This window comes from Lynx canadensis, chromosome F1 (assembly GCF_007474595.2).
Source record: "Lynx canadensis isolate LIC74 chromosome F1, mLynCan4.pri.v2, whole genome shotgun sequence".
Classification (NCBI taxonomy): domain Eukaryota; kingdom Metazoa; phylum Chordata; class Mammalia; order Carnivora; family Felidae; genus Lynx; species Lynx canadensis.
The window spans coordinates 63079762-63099111 of NC_044319.2; the positions used below are offsets into that span (position 1 = coordinate 63079762).

At 41.0% G+C, this 19350-nt stretch overlaps 1 protein-coding gene across 2 annotated transcripts in view; it reads right to left on the reverse strand.

Moving 5' to 3' along the window:
• Positions 1-19350, reverse strand: part of ATF6 (activating transcription factor 6) — a 203694-nt gene that overhangs the window by 131009 nt on the left and 53335 nt on the right. For both annotated transcript variants that reach the window (XM_030302535.1, XM_030302534.1), the window contains exon 11: positions 2879-3010. In XM_030302535.1, coding sequence (XP_030158395.1) covers positions 2879-3010 — 132 coding nt within the window. The remainder of the gene's footprint in view (positions 1-2878; positions 3011-19350) is intronic.

Genomic DNA, 19350 nt, shown 5'->3' on the forward strand with positions numbered 1-19350 from the left:
GGAGACTCAGAAGGGAAGTCTGGGTGGGAAACACAAATTTGGGAGTTGTCAGGATACGGAGATATGGGCTGTGCGCTAAATTACGGACGAGTCACAGAGGCAGAAAGAAAACTAAAATACCCACAGTTCCAGACGATGAGGTTTGGATGGAGGAGGAGCCCAGAAAGAGGACTGAAGCAGAGGTCTGTGAAAACAATGGAACCTGAAACCTGGAGCGACACAAGGAAGAAGGTCCCCAGGAAGGAGGGACCCCACGGCCGGACATGGAGGAAAGACCAAGATGAAGACAGAAGTTTCCGCTGAATCTGGCAACACTGAAATAACCGGCCTCTGTGACAAAAATAATTTTGGCAGAGTAGAAAACTAACTTCAAGAGATGAAAGTTACAGACTTCTATGTAAGCCACACACAACAGCTGAGGACATACAGATCATTCTTCCTGCAAGTGGCCCCAGAACATTCTCCACGTCCTCTCTTCTGCCTCTGGGAGTTAAAACGTTTGAATAACACAGAAATGGCAGCACACACAGGTAGTAACAGGTGGCACACACACCACCCTGAAATTAAGTGTTGAGGGAGAAGGGAAGAAAACCTCTCCTTTGCACTTGATAAACTCTAAATGCCTACAAGAGGAGGCTGTTTGCTAGACTCAAAGCAAACAAAAAATACCACCACCACCACCACAGACCTGTCTCGTGTGCCTTAGGTTAAAAAATCAGGTCTTCATACTTAGGAAAATATAACTGCTGCTGTCCATCACAGAAGTCTAAAATTACTTTTGAAAATGTATTTTTTATTTATAATTTTATTTCTATGTGATAAACCCTAGTATAATGACTTCTGCACATCTGTGCTCATTGGCTTTTTCTATCAGCCAAAAATATTCGTTGGAAAAGAGAAAAAAGTCTGATAGGAGAAATACCAGGAAAGGACCTGGGTGGAGCTGAAGGGAAAGGAAAACAGAGAGTCTCAGCCAATATGCAATCTGGAGACAATCAGATCCACACTAATCCTGAGATGGCCAGAGTTCTAGGCTGCTTGCAAACAAATCATATTGATAGAAAACATTTTAGCAAATAAATCACTACCGCAGAGGACAGTGCTAGGGAGGGAGAGTTAAGTGATCAAAGCAAGAAGATCACATTGGTGGACTGATACCTATTTCAATTTCCCAAGCTGCTCAATAATAATCTTAGATATTTCAAGAGATTTGCATGTAGCCAAGAATCCATAATCTTGTCCTTGTCCTTTTTTTTTTTTTTTTTTTTTTTTTTTTTACCACCACCAGTAAGCCGAAACAGGCCATGGTGACTTTGGGGTGGGCAACAGTGGACGGCTTGCATCTCATATACTACTTTGAAAGTTGACAAATTACAGCCTGAAGGTCATTCAAATATCTGGGTCGAACTAGGATCATCAGAGCACCGTGTTTTCCACACCACCTTACTCTACCACAGACAGATTGATGAAGGTTTCTACTTGTTGTGGTTAGTTCAACATAAATAATATTCTAGTAAAGGCTATCTGAACTTCACTGCAAGTATGCAATCAATAACTCGTTCTACTTTTTAACAGCCTGCAATACGTAGCTGAAGGGCACAGTCTGCACTCTCATAAACCCGAAGACTATCAAATTTAGAATGTAACTTTTGACAGATCTCACGTGGACAACAGAGCTCAAAATTACACATAGAACATGTAGGGCAAACTTGGACAAATTACTTAGTAAAATTAAAGATACTACTAAACTCTAGCGAGATTTAAAGACACTGTTAAGTGAGTACTAAGATCACTATGTCCGAAGTACGGCTGATTTGGGCACGAGAGAAAAAGCAAGAGACGTCATAGAATATCTTCCCACATTATAGCACCTGTCACGGGTGCTGCATCACACTAACTGACAAGGAACTCTCTGGATTCTCCGCCACACTTAACATCGTACTTTACACATTGCAGATTCCTAAAACAATGAACACTAGCATTTTTTCCTAGGAAGGCTAAATGGACACAAGCCCACAGGACTATGGTAATAATTTCATTCAATGGTTTGGCTGTCACAGTAAAAGTTCAAAAAAAAAAAAAAAAAAAAAAAAAAGATTCCCCAATGGCTCTTGGCCTGTAGAGCATCACAGAGTTACAAGTACACAGATCTCTAAGGGTCCTAAAGCATTACACTTTGGCAGCAATGGCTGCCACACTGGGATGTCCCTTGGTTCTGTTAATCAAGGACCCAGGTCCACTTGGCTCTAATAACACAGGGAAATGTTTATCAAAAAGTATACAGCTTTGAAAACGTCCATGATGACCTTCTTCTACTTTACATAACATAGACCTTGTGTTTTCAAAAAAGTTCAAGCCTTTTACTATTTGACAGGCTATAGAGAAATTTACTAAGACAATATTAAACTGTAACAGGGGAGGGAGATCCAACAAAGGTCACAATAAACAAGTATAAATGATGTGATCTGATGACTGCACGCAGGTTCAATCATAATCATTCCACCATATCATGTTCATCACAGGATGATACTATTAGATACGTTATATGTGTAATCATATGATAATAAAAAGCTGTATTAGAAACATTATATATAATATAATGTCTGTTTACCATATGTGCCTCAATATGTATATTAGTGCACATAAACTGAGATTTTAAGGTCACATCTCTACAAGAATTTCAAAACTTCTCAAGGTTTCAAAAAGTAAATGTATTCTCGGAACTGATCTTAACAGTAAAATTCATTAAGGGCCTCAGTAACTTGTCTGTTCTAACAAAAATTGTGCATAAACTAGTAAATGTAAAGTTATACTATATAATTCTCTACGGCAGTTTCATTAAATCATCTTAACAGACAGAGACATGCCATCTTCTAACCTGTAGCTGTTTTTCTGGATGATACCATCTGATGTGTCTTGCACCTCTTTAGCAGAAAATTCTAGAAGATGCCTCCTCTGATTTGCAGGGTTCACACTAGGATTCTTTCTCCTGGAATCCTGTTCCAGCATGCTGAAAATTGTAAAAAGTGAAACAATAATTGAAATAAAAGTAAGTCACACATATGCAAGCGACATTAGCTCTAAAACAAACCACGATTCCCTCACAGATCCACGCACTCAGCACGAACACTAGGTGCAGAAACAAAACAGCATTATCTGTGGTCAGATTGCCCCGCCTGGCATCCTGTCTGTAGGCAAAACAATTTTAAGAATAATTTCTGTTAAATATAAAAAGCACCTCATTTTTTTTTAATTTTTTTTTAATGTTTATTTTTGAGACAGAGAGAGACAGAGCATGAATGGGGGAGGGGCAGAGAGAGAGGGAGACACAGAATCGGAAGCAGGCTCCAGGCTCTGAGCCATCAGCCCAGAGCCTGACACGGGGCTCAAACTCGCAAACCGTGAGATCGTGACCTGAGCTGAAGTCGGACGCTCAACCGACTGAGCCACCCAGGCGCCCCAAAAAGCACCTCGTTTTTAAACAACAGCAGTAATCTGTACGCTTTGAAAACTGTATAATTACGTTAACTATGTATAAAAAGTAGAAATAAGTACAATATACACAGAAACAAATTTTAAACTCAGAGAGTAAACTGAAATAAGAAGTCCTCCTGAAGGCGCCTGGGTGGCTCAGTCGGTTGGGCGACCAACTTCAGCTCAGGTCATGATCTCACAGTCCATGAATTCGAGCCCCGCGTCCGGCTCTGTGCTGACAGCTCAGGGCCTAGAGCCTGCTTCGGATTCTGTGCCTCCCTCTCTCTGCCCCTTCCCTGCTCATGCTCTGTCTTTCTCTGTCACAAAAATAAATAAAAACATTAAAAAAAAAAAGTCCTCCTGGATGCTGCAAACTAACATTTTAATGAGGGAGTACTTCAAATGAGATGCGAGCTTTTCCCCTTATCCGCAGCCAATTCATTAGCCTTTCGCAATCCCAGATGGCGGGCTATCAGATAAAAGTAACAAAAAATTATTTTTAAAAATACTTCTATTTTTATTTACATGTAAAAATTTCCTATTTACTTCTTTCTCCCCATCTGCCCCAATGCCTTCATTCATCAACGTATGTGCTCTTGGTGGGTGTTAAGTATTTGCAACAACAACAAAAAATGTATGTGTATATATATCTATATATAGATAGATAGATATATCTATCTATATATAGATATAGATATATCTATATATAGATATAGATATATCTATATATAGATATAGATATATCTATCTATCTATATATAGATATACACACACATAAAATATAAGTATATGTATGTAGAGATACATACACACACATATAAAGCAAATACTGCAATAGTTGTTAACACGTTTAATGCATTAATCATGAGCTCAGAAATTTGGCTCACCAGTAAGATATTTTGTGTGTGTGCACTTTATTGTATAATGCCACGCACACAATTTACACTAGCTCTATAGTCCTCTTGAAATGAAACACAAAGGCAATCTCCCTAGGGAAACACAAAAGAAGGGATGCCAGACTCTACTTAAAGGAAAGTAAGGCTGATGAAAGGGACACAATTAAGGGCCTGAGGTTCTAAGAGAAAAGGAGTTCTCCGGGGTATGGCAGTTTGCCTCCACAGCTGGGGAAAGCAGTGTAGGGGGAAACAGCAAGCAGGTACACCTTTCTAGAATCTTCTTCTGAGCTCTTATTATATTTCCCAATCTCCTCAGTTCTTCCCCCCCAGAGTCACTGCTGTCCAGTGGCCCTCACACAGCATGCCGTAGCACTTGGACGTCCTGTAAAGTCTTCAAAGGTATACCACCAAATGAGATGCCTTGAGGAACATTTAGTTTTGCTACAGCCGAGGATACATTTTGTCCCCATTCCTATCTTTCACACAGAATGTCGCCAGCAATCCCAACCCTGCTGCAAATAAGGGAAGAGAAAGGCCTAGTGAGGTAGCTAACTAAGGAAAACTTGGCTTGGTGAGTATTTAAGAAAACATGAGATCAGCAGTAAATGATAATTTTGTAGGGAAGACAAACACAGGGTGATGATAACTACAGATTTTTTTTTCCTTTTTGCAACTTACTTTTTTGAAAAGGATTTTACTTCTAAATCTTTCAAGTGTGGTGTCAAAAATTCTACTTAGGAACGTACGCTGTAAACAAAACAAAGTTAAGACCTTTCTCCTCAGTTTACAGAATCTCAGTTAATTTAACACCGACACTGTGTTAGGGACCCATCCATGTAATAACATCCCGGTTGGGGACAAGTTCGCCCTCAACCCCTCCAGAGACCGCCCTAACTACTCAAAGAGCTTAGTTTCCCCTTGTTTTAACTAGAAATGTGCTTCCTTCTAACTTTCCCCTCTGGGTGCTAGTTCTGGGCTCTGCGGCTATTCAGAAGAAGGCTAAAAAGATAAGCAAGCCTTCTTCCAATGTCCAAAGACACAGAACACCTCCCCGCAGGCTCTCTTTCTCAAGGTTGTGGTTTCTTCCCCATGTTCTACTTTCCGGTACACAGTGTCAGGCCCCTCTCCTGTCAACACGCCCCTCGCGAGTGGTGTCCAGAACTGACCACAGTACTTCTCAGGTGTCAGACGAGTCAGGATGGAACAGATAATTCCTTCCCGCGTTCTAGATCATTCTTCTTCCACTGATGCGGTCTAATATCACATAGGCTTTTTTTGGCAATTACATCAGAAGTTATTTATACCGAGCCTGGTTTAATCAAAATCCCAACTCTCCTCACAAACTGATTTTGAACCATTCCCTTCTTTTCCCTTCCGCTCCCTCTTCCAATCCTAAATTTATATAATTGAGCTTTTCTGATCCCAGCAGAATAATTTACATCCACTCCTTTAAAACTATCATTCGGCCTACTAATCAGTCAAGAACTTCTAGGACCCTAATTAGCAAAAGAAATTCTCCTTTTAAGCAAGGATCAGCATGCCATCAACATCCTCAACTGAACGGTTATTCAAATATTGAGAAGAGCATAACAAAAAAATCGAGCCATGGTGCATGGCCCTAGAGAAAGCCTTACAAAAATTAAGTTTAACCATTTCTGAATTAATTCTATCACACAGTCCAAAATTTCCCATCTTGACCATACAGATGTCACAAGATTGTTAAATGTTCTTTTCTTCTAAGATGCAAATACAGTATGACAGCAGCTGCCATTTTCTGAGCACCTACTACGTATCAGGGAATGAACACGTAAGTACAAACTGAGGCTCAAAGAGTTTTAACAACTTGACCAAGGTCATGCTCTAAGTAATTAAAGAAGCCAAGATCTGGACTTAGGATTGGAACTACATTGCTGCATTATGTTGACATTTCTCAGAATGACTGATTCATTTATTTAACATGCATTAAATACCTATCATGTTCCAGGAACCATGTACGATGCTAAAGACTCAAAAATAAAAGAAAGGTAAAGATCAAATTACAGTTTATGTGGGGGGGAGAGGGGGAGGGCGGGTATTGATAGATAAAAGATAATAGAGTGATTAATGCCATAATAAAGGTTGATGCTGAATGCTATGGCAGCATATAGCTAAGGTGCCTGATCTTTACTAAGAGGATCGCAAAGTTATCTTAAATGAAAAGCAGTAAACAAACAGGTGGAAAAGGGGGGGGGGGAGTGAAGGAAGACACTCGTATAGACGGAATGGTGTATGAAACAAGCACACGGGTAGAAGAGAATAGGGTATGCTCAGGGAACTGTAAGTCAAGCAGGAGAGGCTGTGAGGGTGGACACATGCAAATGTAAGCACACAGCAAGAAGGGGTCTCAGAAACAGAGGAGAAAGAAAGGGGACCAGGACGATAATGTAAGGCTGGATTACAGATGGCCCTGCCTGCCACAGTATCACTGAGTCTAGCAACTTATTCAAGTAACAGAAACACAACTAGCATGTTTTTGGGGCACCTGGGCGACTCCATCGGTTAAGCAGCCGACTCTTGGTTTCGGCTCAGGTCACGATCTCAAGGTTCGTGGGTTCGGGCCCCACTTTGGGCTCAGGCCCCACTTTGGGCTCTGCACTGACAGTGTGGAGCCTGCTTGGGATTCTCTCCTCCTCTCCCTGCCCCTCCTCTGCTCGTTCTCGTTCTCTCTCTCAAAATAAATAAATAAACTTTAAAACAAATAATAAACTAGCAAGTTTTGTTCTTGTTTTAATTTTGGCTCTCAGGCATCATATCTCTTCCTTTTCTATTCATTTTTTTAAAGACTTTATTTATTTTTAAGATTTTTTTTAAATAATCTCTACACCCAACATGGGGCTCGAACTTAACAATCCCAAGATAAACAGTCACATGCTCTACTGACTGGGCCAACCCGGGACCCTTTTCCTATCCCTTTCTACAGCGGAATCTTCCCTATGATTACTGTTCAATTCCCTGGTATAATTATCCCTTGTCTTTCACAAACTGGTATTACAATCATCTCCTAGTCACCTAGACTACTTAAAAAACAGCACATTACCAGAACAGCTCCCCTGCTTCCCTACATCCTCGCTAAGGGGTGTAAGCCTTTAAAAAGGAGCCTCCCTCGATAACTCCCACAATTAACTCCCAAGCCAGAGCAGAGAGCGAGGGGGACAGAGGATCCAAAGCAGGCTCTGGGCTCACAGCAGACTCACAAACCGTGAGATCAAGACCTGAGCCGAAGTCGGGCGCTCAACTGACTGAGCCTCCCAGGCGCCCCTGATCATTGTTCTTTGGATGATTTGCACCAAAAGACGGGCAGGCGTTTCAATCGACAATTTACAGCTGTTACAAGCAAACGCCTTGCGTTTAACTATTAGTTTAGTTTATTTCACGTGTGGCTGGGCTGCGCCAGTCACTTGGCAGCTGCACTTGCTGGACATCAGTTTGGACGGTGACTGGTCTGGCTCACAAGTGATCACTAGTTGTCACTACTGCCCACACAGGTAATGATTTCACAGGGTAATGACAATTTACCTGTCACGGAGCTACTCTAGTAAATTGCACCTTTTTTTAGCCTCATTTATTATCTACCCGTTGGACGAGAATGTATTTTGAAAGGCAATATATCAAGAAACTTTGTAAACAATCTTTTAAAATTTTTTATTTATTTGTTTTTGGTTGTTGTTGTCATTTGGCCTCCATTCCTCGTACACCTTTTTTTAAGTCTTTAAATGAAATTTCTCGTAAGCTAAACTACAGGCAAGCCGACTGTCCAGCTCAGCTCAAAAGAAACTACAAATGTTTGAACCCTGTGAAAAGACCTACAGAAACTAGTTTAATCATCTGAATAACTGCAGATTTCTATTTTCCTTGTTTTATTAATATTTGAAAGACACGAAAGAGCTTTATTTCACTGCCAGAATTCAAGACTGTCTTAGATACAACTGTGACACCACAAGTATTAACAAGGAATCTGACAGTCCTTATCACGGCCAAATGTACAAAGAAGTAACAGAAAATTGTTGATGTGAACTTTTAGATTCTTGACATGAGAATTTTAAATCATTCAATGTCTCTTTTCGTTAATTCTGGAAAAATTAAATTTATTTTTTTAATTTATTTTTTGAGAGAGAGAAAGAGAGAAAAGAAAGACAGCAAGCAGGGGAGAGGCAGAAAGAGAGGAGAGAGAGAACCCCAAGCAGGCTGCGAGCTGTCAGCACAGAGCCCAATGCGGGGCTCAATCCCACAAATCATGATCATGACCTGAACCAAAGTCAAGAGCCGGATGCTTAACCGACGGAACCACCCAGGTGCCCCAGAAAAATTAAATGTTTATTGATACAAAGAGATGGCTCAGTCACAGTAAGAGTCAGTGTGATAAGGGCAATGAGTGTGTATAGTTGATAACCTTAATAGTCTAATCAAACTCTTCTCATAATGAGCTTAAATTAGGTTCTATTCCGTATTTTAAATAAACTAACAAATATTAAGAAAGTGACAGTCCCTACATCTCTGTGATCAGAAATAGGCTATTCTTGGGGCGCCTGGGTGGTGCAGTCGGTTAAGCGTCCGACTTCAGCCAGGTCACAATCTCGCGGTCCGGGAGTTCGAGCCCCGCGTCGGGCTCTGGGCTGATGGCTCAGAGCCTGGAGCCTGTTTCGGATTCTGTGTCTCCCTCTCTCTCTGCCCCTCCCCCGTTCATGCTCTGTCTCTCTCTGTCCCAAAAATAAACACTGAAAAAAAAAAAAAAAAGAAATAGGCTACTCTGGAGGAGATACAACATTTTTTTTGTTTTTGTTTTTAATTTTTATTTAACATTTTATTTATTTTTGAGACTGGGAGAGACAGAGCATGACAGGGGAGGGTCACAGAGAGGCAGACACAGAATCTGAAACAGGCTCCCGGCTCTGAGCTGTCAGCACAGAGCCCGACGTGGGGCTCAAACTCACGGACCGCGAGATCATGACCTGAGCCGAAGTCGGCCGCTTAACCGACTGAGACACCCAGGCGCCCCAAGATACAACGGTTTTAAACCACAAATCAGCATTACACCAATAAACCGCTCAGGTTATGGGCCAAGGGGCCTGAAAGCATAGATTAATAAACCACAAATAATTTCAGTTATCCAAAATTCCAGACAAGGCATTAGGAGAATTGTTACTTTACTCTTTCATTTACAAAATTCTAAAAGCCAACGACTGTCTTAGATGATTGTGAAGCCACTTGATCGTTAAGATATGACACAGCCAATGTTCATACCAAGTAGCTGAACAAAACACAGCACATTTCCAAATCCACCCCACCCTTTGCAAACCTGCTTCCTTGTGGTACAAGTAGGTCAATCTTAAATTCAAGCCATCTCAGCAGGTAAGAATCATACTGGTTCTCATCTCCGGAAGGAAGCCACAAGCTGCAGCCGCTCTGTTGATCTGACACCCACGCGTGAAAACGCGAAATCACTGGAAGCTGCAAAGAGCATGCAGTTCTTCCAGTTTTAACGGAGGAGAGCGGAAAGAGCATAAACTTTGGCGTCAGGAGGTCTGGGTTCAAGGGGTGGCTCCGAGATTCCCCACTTGAGTAGCCCTGGGACAGCTGGTTACCTTCTCTGAGCTGCCAATTCCTCACGTGTAAAAGAGGAAAAATAACTAATATTTCCGTTTCTCAAAGATTCAAGTGAAATGACAGATGTGTTGGGGCGCCTGGGTGGCTCAGTCAGTTAGGCGTCCGACTTCAGCTCAAGTCATGATCTCGCAGTTTGTGAGTTCGAGACCCGCATCAGGCTCTGTGCTGACAGCTCGGAGCCTGGAGCCTGGAGCCTGCTTGGGATTCTGGGTCTCCCTCTCTCTCTACCCCTTCCCTGCTCACATTTTTGTCTCTCTCCCTCAAAATAAACAAACATTAAAAAAGAAAGAAAGAAAAGAAAAAAAAAAGACAGATGTGAACATGCTTCTATAAATCAAAAAGTGCCATGTGTCCCAAGGGGGACACAGAGAAGTCAATGGTACAGCTGGTCTTCCTGCCTGCCAGGTTCGGCCTACTCACAACACAGCAACTGGAGTGACTGTTTTGAAATCTGGGTCAGATTATTATGTCACTCCTCTGTTCAATCCTTCAGACAGCTCCCTATTTCTAAAAAAATGGTAAAAGCCCAAACGCTTAAAATGAGCAAGGCCTCACTAAACTTAACCCCTCCATCCATCTTCCCTCTCCGGCATCATCACCTGTTTCTCTCCCCCTTGCTCACTTCAGCCCAGCCACCCTGACCTCCGTGCTTTTCCCTAAACATGTAAGGCACACCTCCAACCCCAGGGCACTTGCACTGGCTGTTCCCTCTGCCAGGAATGCCCTTCCCCCACATATCCATATTGTTAGCCCTCTCTTTAAGCCTTGGTTCAAATGTCTACTTTACAATGATCGCTATTTAAAACTCCAGCTCCAACACCCACCCTCACACCTGTAAAACCACTCACTCTGCTAGAATTTATCCCTTTATCCAAAGAAACAACTGTATCATTATATTTACTTATGCTTTTTGTCAGTCTGTCCTCACTAGAATATATGTTTAAGGAGTACAGGGACCTGTGTTTTATTCTAGGACAATGCCTAGCTTAGAGGAAATAATTTTTTTTTTTTTAAATAACAGATGAAATTTATGTTCTATTCTACCTCATGTCAAGAGAAAAATCCAGATCTTCATTTTAGGGACACTAACTCACAACTCAAGAATAGCAGGTGGTGAACTCATTATTATACCATCTCCAGATCCAGGAAGAGGAAATTATGTTAATTTTCATTGCAAATGAGACTAAAGACAAAAAGTTCTCTAAAGTTTTTTCTGTTTATTGAATGGTTCACAGATGATTTTTGCAGGCTCGTAGTGACTGGGGGTAATTTACTAGAAACAGAAATGTGACTGAATGGAGAAATCAATCTTTAAATCAAGATTTCAAAAACTTTCTCAAAAGTAGCTCTCAGAACCTGGGATTACCAGACCCTGAGAAGAAACATGAACTTTACAGTGGAAGTTTGCCAAGTCAGCCAACAGGAGCAAGAAAACCGCATGAGATCCTGTCATTCATTCGGTGAACAATTATCAAGAAAGCAGTCTTCTAATAGGTGATGCTTATTCTTGGAACCCAGCCACGGGAGAGGCCTAACTGAAGAAGAACGGAGAACCCTGGCCCACAGCCCTGGCTCAGGTCTCAGGTGAAGCCAGCGCCACCTTGCTGACCGCGATGAGTGAGCCATCTTGGAAGGGGTCCACGAACCCAAGCCACCCAGTTGACACTCACAGAAACAAAGAGCTGCCTCTACTGAGCCCTGCCCAAATCACATAGACACTTTAGCAGAGCAAATGTTGTTTTAAGCCTTTACATTTTAGGGTGACTTGTTACACAGCAATAGATGACTAATACACTGTGCTTACTCAACTGCTGATATCCCACTGAGTCAATGTTTAATATAAAAAGTCTGTATGCAAACAACTTTAGTATCTTCTCACCTGGGAAAGCCATCCTCCTATCATTCCAAATGTCAAAAAGATGCCTGTAAATTTGAGTGCAATCTCTTTTCTGTTACATTTACATCAATCCATCCAACTTATAAAATGAGCATTTTCTACTCCTTTCACAGCCCATCCTAAGCTTTAGAGAGGTGAATAATGTTACTGGATAGAGTCCTGACTCCTCTCCTCATTCTGTCAATACCAACTTCTTTTCCTCGGCCTGATGGCTCTATTAGTGATTAAGACAAGGGCTCCGGACCCAGATTATCAATCTTAGCTCTGCAACACTATCAGCTGTGACTTTAGTCTCCTCGTCTGTAAAATGGAGATAATACTGCCCTTATAGTTGTAGGAGAATTAATTTATATAAAGTGCTTAGATTAGTATGCTTGGTGCACAGCACATATTTGATTAAAAAAAAAAACCCAGCTTAACACGGTAAACACAAAATCCTCTACCAAGCACAGATGATATCAACATACAGCCAATCTACATTATGCAACTAATTATCTTCTCCTTTTGATTCATCTTCTTTTCTTCCCACTGTCTTATTTCCATCTATCTATCTCGCATTTTCAAATTCACAACAACAACATCAACAAAACCCACACAGGAAAGAAAAATGAAAGTAAGTAATGCTGCTTTACTGAGAAGGGCTGAGAAACAAAGCCTTATAAGGCATACAGATCAGCTATTCAGAGGTCATGGGCTAGGACAAATTAACTGTGGACATAATGCGTTAATGCCAGCTTATGTGCAGAACACAGTCAACACAGAGTCTAAATACACACCACACACTCATAGTTCATGCTACACTGACCATAACTCCGTTAAAAACAACCTAGGGGCGCCTGGGTGGCTCAGTCGGATAAGGGTCTGACTCTTGATTTCAGCTCAGGTGATGATCTCAAGGTCATAAGATTGAGCCCCACATGGGGTCTCCTTGCTAGGCATGGAGCCTGCTCGGGATTCTCTCTCTCTCTCTTTTCCTTTGCCCCTCCCCAACTCATGCACATGCACTTTCCCTCTCAAAAAAAAAAAAAAAAAAAAAAATCTGTACAATGACCATTAAAATATTTATGTTTCAAATGCTTACTGAAATTACAAAACAGCTCAAATCTGGAGAAAATAAGACATTAACAGCAAACTGCCTAGAAGCTTAAATAATACATAATTACATATATATATATTTTTTTTTAATCAAAACTTTCAAAGTTATCCTATACTACCTTAGTATCAGACTAGACCTTCACTTACTACAAAATAAAGCTGTGTATTCCTTTATTGTTTATGTTTTGTTCAACTTCCACAGCAGGATTCTACCCGGATTACTAAATACTGAAGATAGTGGTTGAGAACTCTGCTTCAGACACACCATACAGGTTAACTAAGATTTATGGTCTAAAGAAAAAATCAAAGTACCCAACCTAAATTCTGGCAGTTTTCTCACCTGCCCTAGTTTCCCAATGACCTCGTCTCAAAAGAAAGAAAGAAAGAAGTTACATTATCTCCTTTTATCTTGAAAGTGACATAGTGACTTACTCAAAGTAAAGAAGGAAATTAGCAAAGGTTTCTGATTTCAAATGCCTTTCCCCTCACTATAACAATTCAAGTCTGGGGAAAAGGTAGCCAAGCAATAAATGATAAAACCACTGGGGTACTCCTTATAAACCCGCCAATATGCAACTCAGATGAAGTCCAAAACTAAAGAAAATCATCAACAGATTTTTCCATGCCCTCAAAACTCAGCTCCGCACTTGACAGACTCTAAGCCACTTTTTAAAACAAAGGATGAAATCTACAGAGGCTGGAAGAAACCAATTACTCTGCACAGATACTTTTTTGAAGAACATGAATAAATTGGACTATTTGGGGGACAGACTGACCTTAGCTCTATTACTGCTCTGCAAAGCCAGGATTCAGTAACACCTGGTATTTAGATGTATTGTATTTCTTCAGTTTATGTGTCACTTTGATAAATGTGGAAAGTACTTTTAGCCAAGAACTTGAATTAGATTTCACTTTAAAATCTGGCTGAACAAAACCATGTATACTCGGTTTGAATTCTGACATTTAAGTTATACAGTAACTTTTAACCTACAGCCAATAATGATTTCATACAGCAAAATGTGCTCAGCAACTGAACAGGAAAAAAAAAAAAAATTGGAGCCAGATTTGGGGACAGGCTCATCTCAGGATAAGAAGCTAGAATTTTTCCTATAAAAATTATGAAAAGCTGACAAACTTAGAGAATGTTCGAATAGAGACATTTCATTTCTAACCAGTTCCAGACAACTCAAATTCAGTGCCATATTTTCTGTGGTCAGCTGTTCCTTTAGCACAGTCTCATAAGCAAACCACAGAGTAGCCGGCCCTTAAGTATGATTTAACCTTCTTCATCCAAGTCTGATGTCTCAAACTACACAGATTCCGTTCTCACGAGGGGAGAGTGCCTAACCCGGAACAAACAAGGAAAAAGCATCATCCACTTCAAACACTTGTTATTTTTTCTTAAGACCCAGCATGTTCAAAATCTCCTTGAGATATTGCTTTGTGTTTTCTGAAAAGGAGAATGATTACAGTGACTTTTAAAATAGGAAGGAGAGGGTTGCCTGGGTGGCTCAGTTGGTTAAGTGACTGACTTCAACTCAGGTCATGATCTCGCAGTTTGTGGGTTCGAGCCCCGCGTCGGGCTCCGTGCTGACAGCTCGGAGCCTGGAGCCTGCTTCGGATTCTGTGTCTCCCCCTCTCTCTGCCCCTCCCCTGCTCACGCTCTGTGTCTGTCTCTCAATAATAAATAAATGTTAAAAAAAAATTTTAAATAATAATAATAAAATAAAATAAAATAGGAAGGAGAAAACATACCAAAGGAATCTATACACTGCAGTCCTGTGTGCCAGGAAGAAGTGCCTCTTACAAGGTTATGCTATGGTCTCACTCAGTCCAAACCATAGGTCCATACATTTCCCCAATTACAGAAGGCAAACCTATAAACACAGAGGTGTCTGTCCAGAGATTTAATAAAACTTCTCTTATGTAGATTATCTTCTAATTCAATGGATAAATGCTCTTATAATTTCTACAGAGGCCGATGTAGAGAAAGAAAGAAATACTACACTATACACAATTTTCAACTCTGGACATACTTCAGACTCCCTGGGGGAAAAACATTGTGTTTAAGAGCAAATGAATTAGACCCATCCTACCAGATTCCACAAGTTTTGGGCAGGGCTCCTCCCTTTTGAAGATTTCCTACTGATGATTAACGTACAGCCATGGCTGCAAACGACTATGAGAGAATTTAACAAAAAAATCATCCCAACTTTTTTTTTTCATCCAAACTTTTAAGGAGGCAAGTAAAATTTGCAAAACCTCCAGACAAACTTCTGCATCAAAAACCCGTGGTCCGTGTCATTACCCAACAGTCAACAAAACTCACGACAATAGATGACAGACTGCACGTAGGGCTCAGACTGAGGTTTCTCCAACCAGCTTTAAACACCCTGTTCTATAAAGATGGAAGTATTGTCAACACAACTTATCGCTGGTTAAACTTCATGCTGCCAACAGAACCTTTTGGAGATTCTTTTCTTCCATCAAGATTAACCCATTTTCCTTTTCTCTTCCTTTATTTCCCCTGCTTTTCTTAAATTAATTCAACTTCCCTCCACCAAGAAATATTTTTACAAATGTCTAAAAGGAACACTGCTCATTCTCTCCACCCTACCCTATTTCCTGGATATCTGTACAAGGCTGAGATTTACATCAATTCCTGAGGTATGGAGGAGAGTTAAACCTCCCCAATGTCAAAATGGTCTTGAAGGACAAATTTAAAATAACAACAAAACAGAAACACATCAGCACGGAGTAGCAATGAAAACCACGCCTCTGTATGACCAACAGCAGGTATGATTTCTAAAAAAAAATTTTTTTTAATGTTTATTTATTTTTGAGAGAGAGACAGACAGACAGAGCATGAGTAGGGGAGGGTCAGAGAAAGAGGGAGACACAGAATCCGAAGCAAACTCCAGGCTCCGAGCTGTCAGCACAGAGCCCGATGCAGGGCTCGAACTCGTGAACCGTGAGATCATGACCTGAGCCACAGTCAAGACACTTAACCAAATGAGCCACCCAGGCGCCCCAGGTATAATCTTTGAACATTGCTTTAATTTAGCAGGGACCCAAGAGGAAGAAATTCTAAACATTAAGCATCCCCCCTACAATGAAAATATCTCTTCCTCATCCTCACAAAATGTAAACCGGATAACCATTCATATTATATCCTAACCAATTTCAACATCCATTAGAAGGTTCAGTGTGTGAAAAACGATTAGAAGAAACTACACTTATAATGTGGAAGGTAGTAGTAATGAGATAAAAACAAAGGCTGTGCAAATTAAGGTGTCATAAAAAACATAAAACCAGAAAAAAAAAATTAGAAAACTTAATCAGTCATAAAAGGCCCAGGAGGTGAAAAGGCTTTTTTTTTTTTGTCTTATGTTACTGTTTTTTCTAAGGCAACAAAAAGGGTAGAAATGGGGAAATAACGTCTTTCCCATGTCTGTATTATGCCCTGGCTCCTGTCATGTGCCCTCCACTTCCCATGGAACGTCCGTCCTTTCTCTCCTTATAAATCTTGAATTTCACTCTCCCTGGTGAAGCCTTCCCCTGTGATCACTCTGTCCACGTACATCCCCTTCCCGCCAGACGCTCACAACACACGCCACTCAGCAGTCACCAGCACAATACGTGCCATGTTAGGCCTTCTCCTCTGCAGGAACAGGATGCCCCCCCCCCCGCCCCCGTGTATGAACTGGCCACAGCCCACCCTTTCAGCCCTGCTGTGTCCCCCCGCCCAGTCTACGCTCATTCGCGTGCAATCATGCACTTGTCCCCTGTTTGGCCCCTCAACTACATCCAACAAATATTTATTAAGTGGCTACACTACTTCAAGCATGATCTAGAAGCCAGGTGAGCGCCAGCCATCTCTGACTGCTGCTCACGGCAGGTGAAAGCCATCCTCCCCGAACATCCGCTCACAGCACCGTCTTTACCGGGAATGCCCATCTCTCCCCATCAGGCTGACAAAGTCCTGAATCTTAGTGAGTCAGGGCGGCACTTTTTTAGCGTCTGCCATGTCCTGTACACGTCGTGCTAGGTGCTGAGGATACAGAAAGTGCATGGAGGCACAGCTTCTCAAAAAAAAAAAAAAAAGAAAAGGAAAGAAAACAACACAAAGCTATAGTAGCGAAGACCCAGATACCAACAAATAACAGGCACAACGTGGCAAGTTCTGTGGTGTGTAAACAGGCTGATTTGGCAGCACGGGGCAAAATACTCAGGCTGGCCTTGATGTGACTTAAACGTGCTCAATGCTTACCTGACTACTGCAAATACTCTTCTACAATTTGCTTATTCCACACAATATACTTCCTATAAGGTCTGATGAACAGCATTTTTAGCACCATTCAGTAATAATTCGTTTTAATTTCTCCTTTGATCTATGAGTTACTTAAAAGTGTGTTTTTTAGGTGTTAGGAGCGTAGGAGGTTCTTCTCTTTTTGTTACTGTTCGACTTTAATTACACCGGCAGTGAATGTAGTCTACGTGTTAGTCTACGAAATTTGTCGAGACTTCCTTTATGATTTGGCACAGATCAATTCTCTTTTTTAACATTTTCACCTAGAGTTCAAAAACTGTGTGTTGGTAAATGCAGTAATTATGTAAATGGCCATTACATCAAGTTTCATAATGATAATGATAATATTCAAACCTTCTACACACTTGCAGATTTTCTTTTTTTTTTTTTAATTTTTTTTTTTCAACGTTTATTTATTTTTGGGACAGAGAGAGACAGAGCATGAACGGGGGAGGGGCAGACAGAGAGGGAGACACAGAATCGGAAACAGGCTCCAGGCTCCGAGCCATCAGCCCATAGCCTGACGCGGGGCTCGAACTCACGGACCGCGAGATCGTGACCTGGCTGAAGTCGGACGCTTAACCGACTGCGCCACCCAGGCACCCCTCACACTTGCAGATTTTCTTTTCACTGTGGTCTATCAAGGCAGAGGTACACTCAAAATTTCCCACTATGGCAGTGGAATGCTAGTTTTCCCCATAGTTCTATATATTGCAAGCTATATACTAATTTAGAATTATTATATCTTCCTGGTAAACCTTTTAATCGATAAGTGATTATGTCTAATAATGCTTTCTCCTTAAGGTTTATCTGTCTGATGTTAATAAAGCAACGCCAGGGGCACCTGGGTGGCTCAGTCGGTTAAACGTCTGACTTCAGCTCAGGTCACGATCTCATGGTTTGTGAGTTCGAGCCCCGTGTCAGGCTCTGTGCTGACAGCTCAGAGCCTGGAGCCTTGCTTCAGATTCTGTGTCTCCTTCTCTCTCTCATGCTCTGTCTCTCAAAAATAATAAATGAACATTAAAAAAATTATTTTAATGAACAAATAAAGCAACTCCAGATTCTTTTGGCAACTATTTGCTTTTTCCATCCATCCCTTGACTTTTTTTATGTTTATTTATTTATATATATATATATATATAGAGAGAGAGAGAGAGAGAGAGCATGAGTGGAGCAAAGACAGAGAAAGAGGGAGAGAGAATCCCAAGAGAATCTGACAGCGCAGAGGGGGACATGGGGCCCAATCTCACGACCGTGAGATCACAACCTAAGCCGACACCAAGAGTCAGATGCTTACCGACTGAGCCACCCAGGCACCCCATCCATCCCCTGACTTTCAAACTTCGACTTTCTGCAGCTTGATACTTTTAGGTGTTTCTCTTGTAAAAAAGCAAGAAGTTGAATTTTGCCTTCTTCCCCCTCCAGTCTGACAATCTGTGCCTTCTAAATGCAGAGTTCAGTCCATTTTCACATATTGTGATTATGCATAATGTTCTAGATTCATTTCTTCTATCACATTTTGGGCTTTCATAATCTAGTAGTTTCTTTCCCTCTTTTCATGCCTTTTTGGGGTTGAGTCTGTCCACCTCATTAAGTGATGTTGCTTCCACCAGAGTTTGAAAGGATACACTTCAACTGTATTTTGTTAGGGGGTAATGTAATTTAACAAGTCTAAACAATCAATATCTTCACCTACTTCCCAAACAAGACTAAGAACTTTGAGTGTTTTAACTTTGATCACACCTTTCCCTACTTATCAGGTATTATTGTACAGAAAATTCTCCCACCTTGATGTGCTTCAACCTTGCAAGCTAAACATTGTTAATGTCTTAGATCATCGACTTTTTAAAATGCTTCATCCACAACTATTATTTTTGTTGTTGCTGGCCGTCCATTTCTGTGTCTCAAACCTTCTTTCAATTATTTTCCTTCTTCCTGAATACGCTGACACTTAAGATGGTAGGCCATTTATCTTATACATTATCCCCTCTGCGTGGATTTAGCTGTTTTCTCATGAGAAAATTAAGGGTATACAT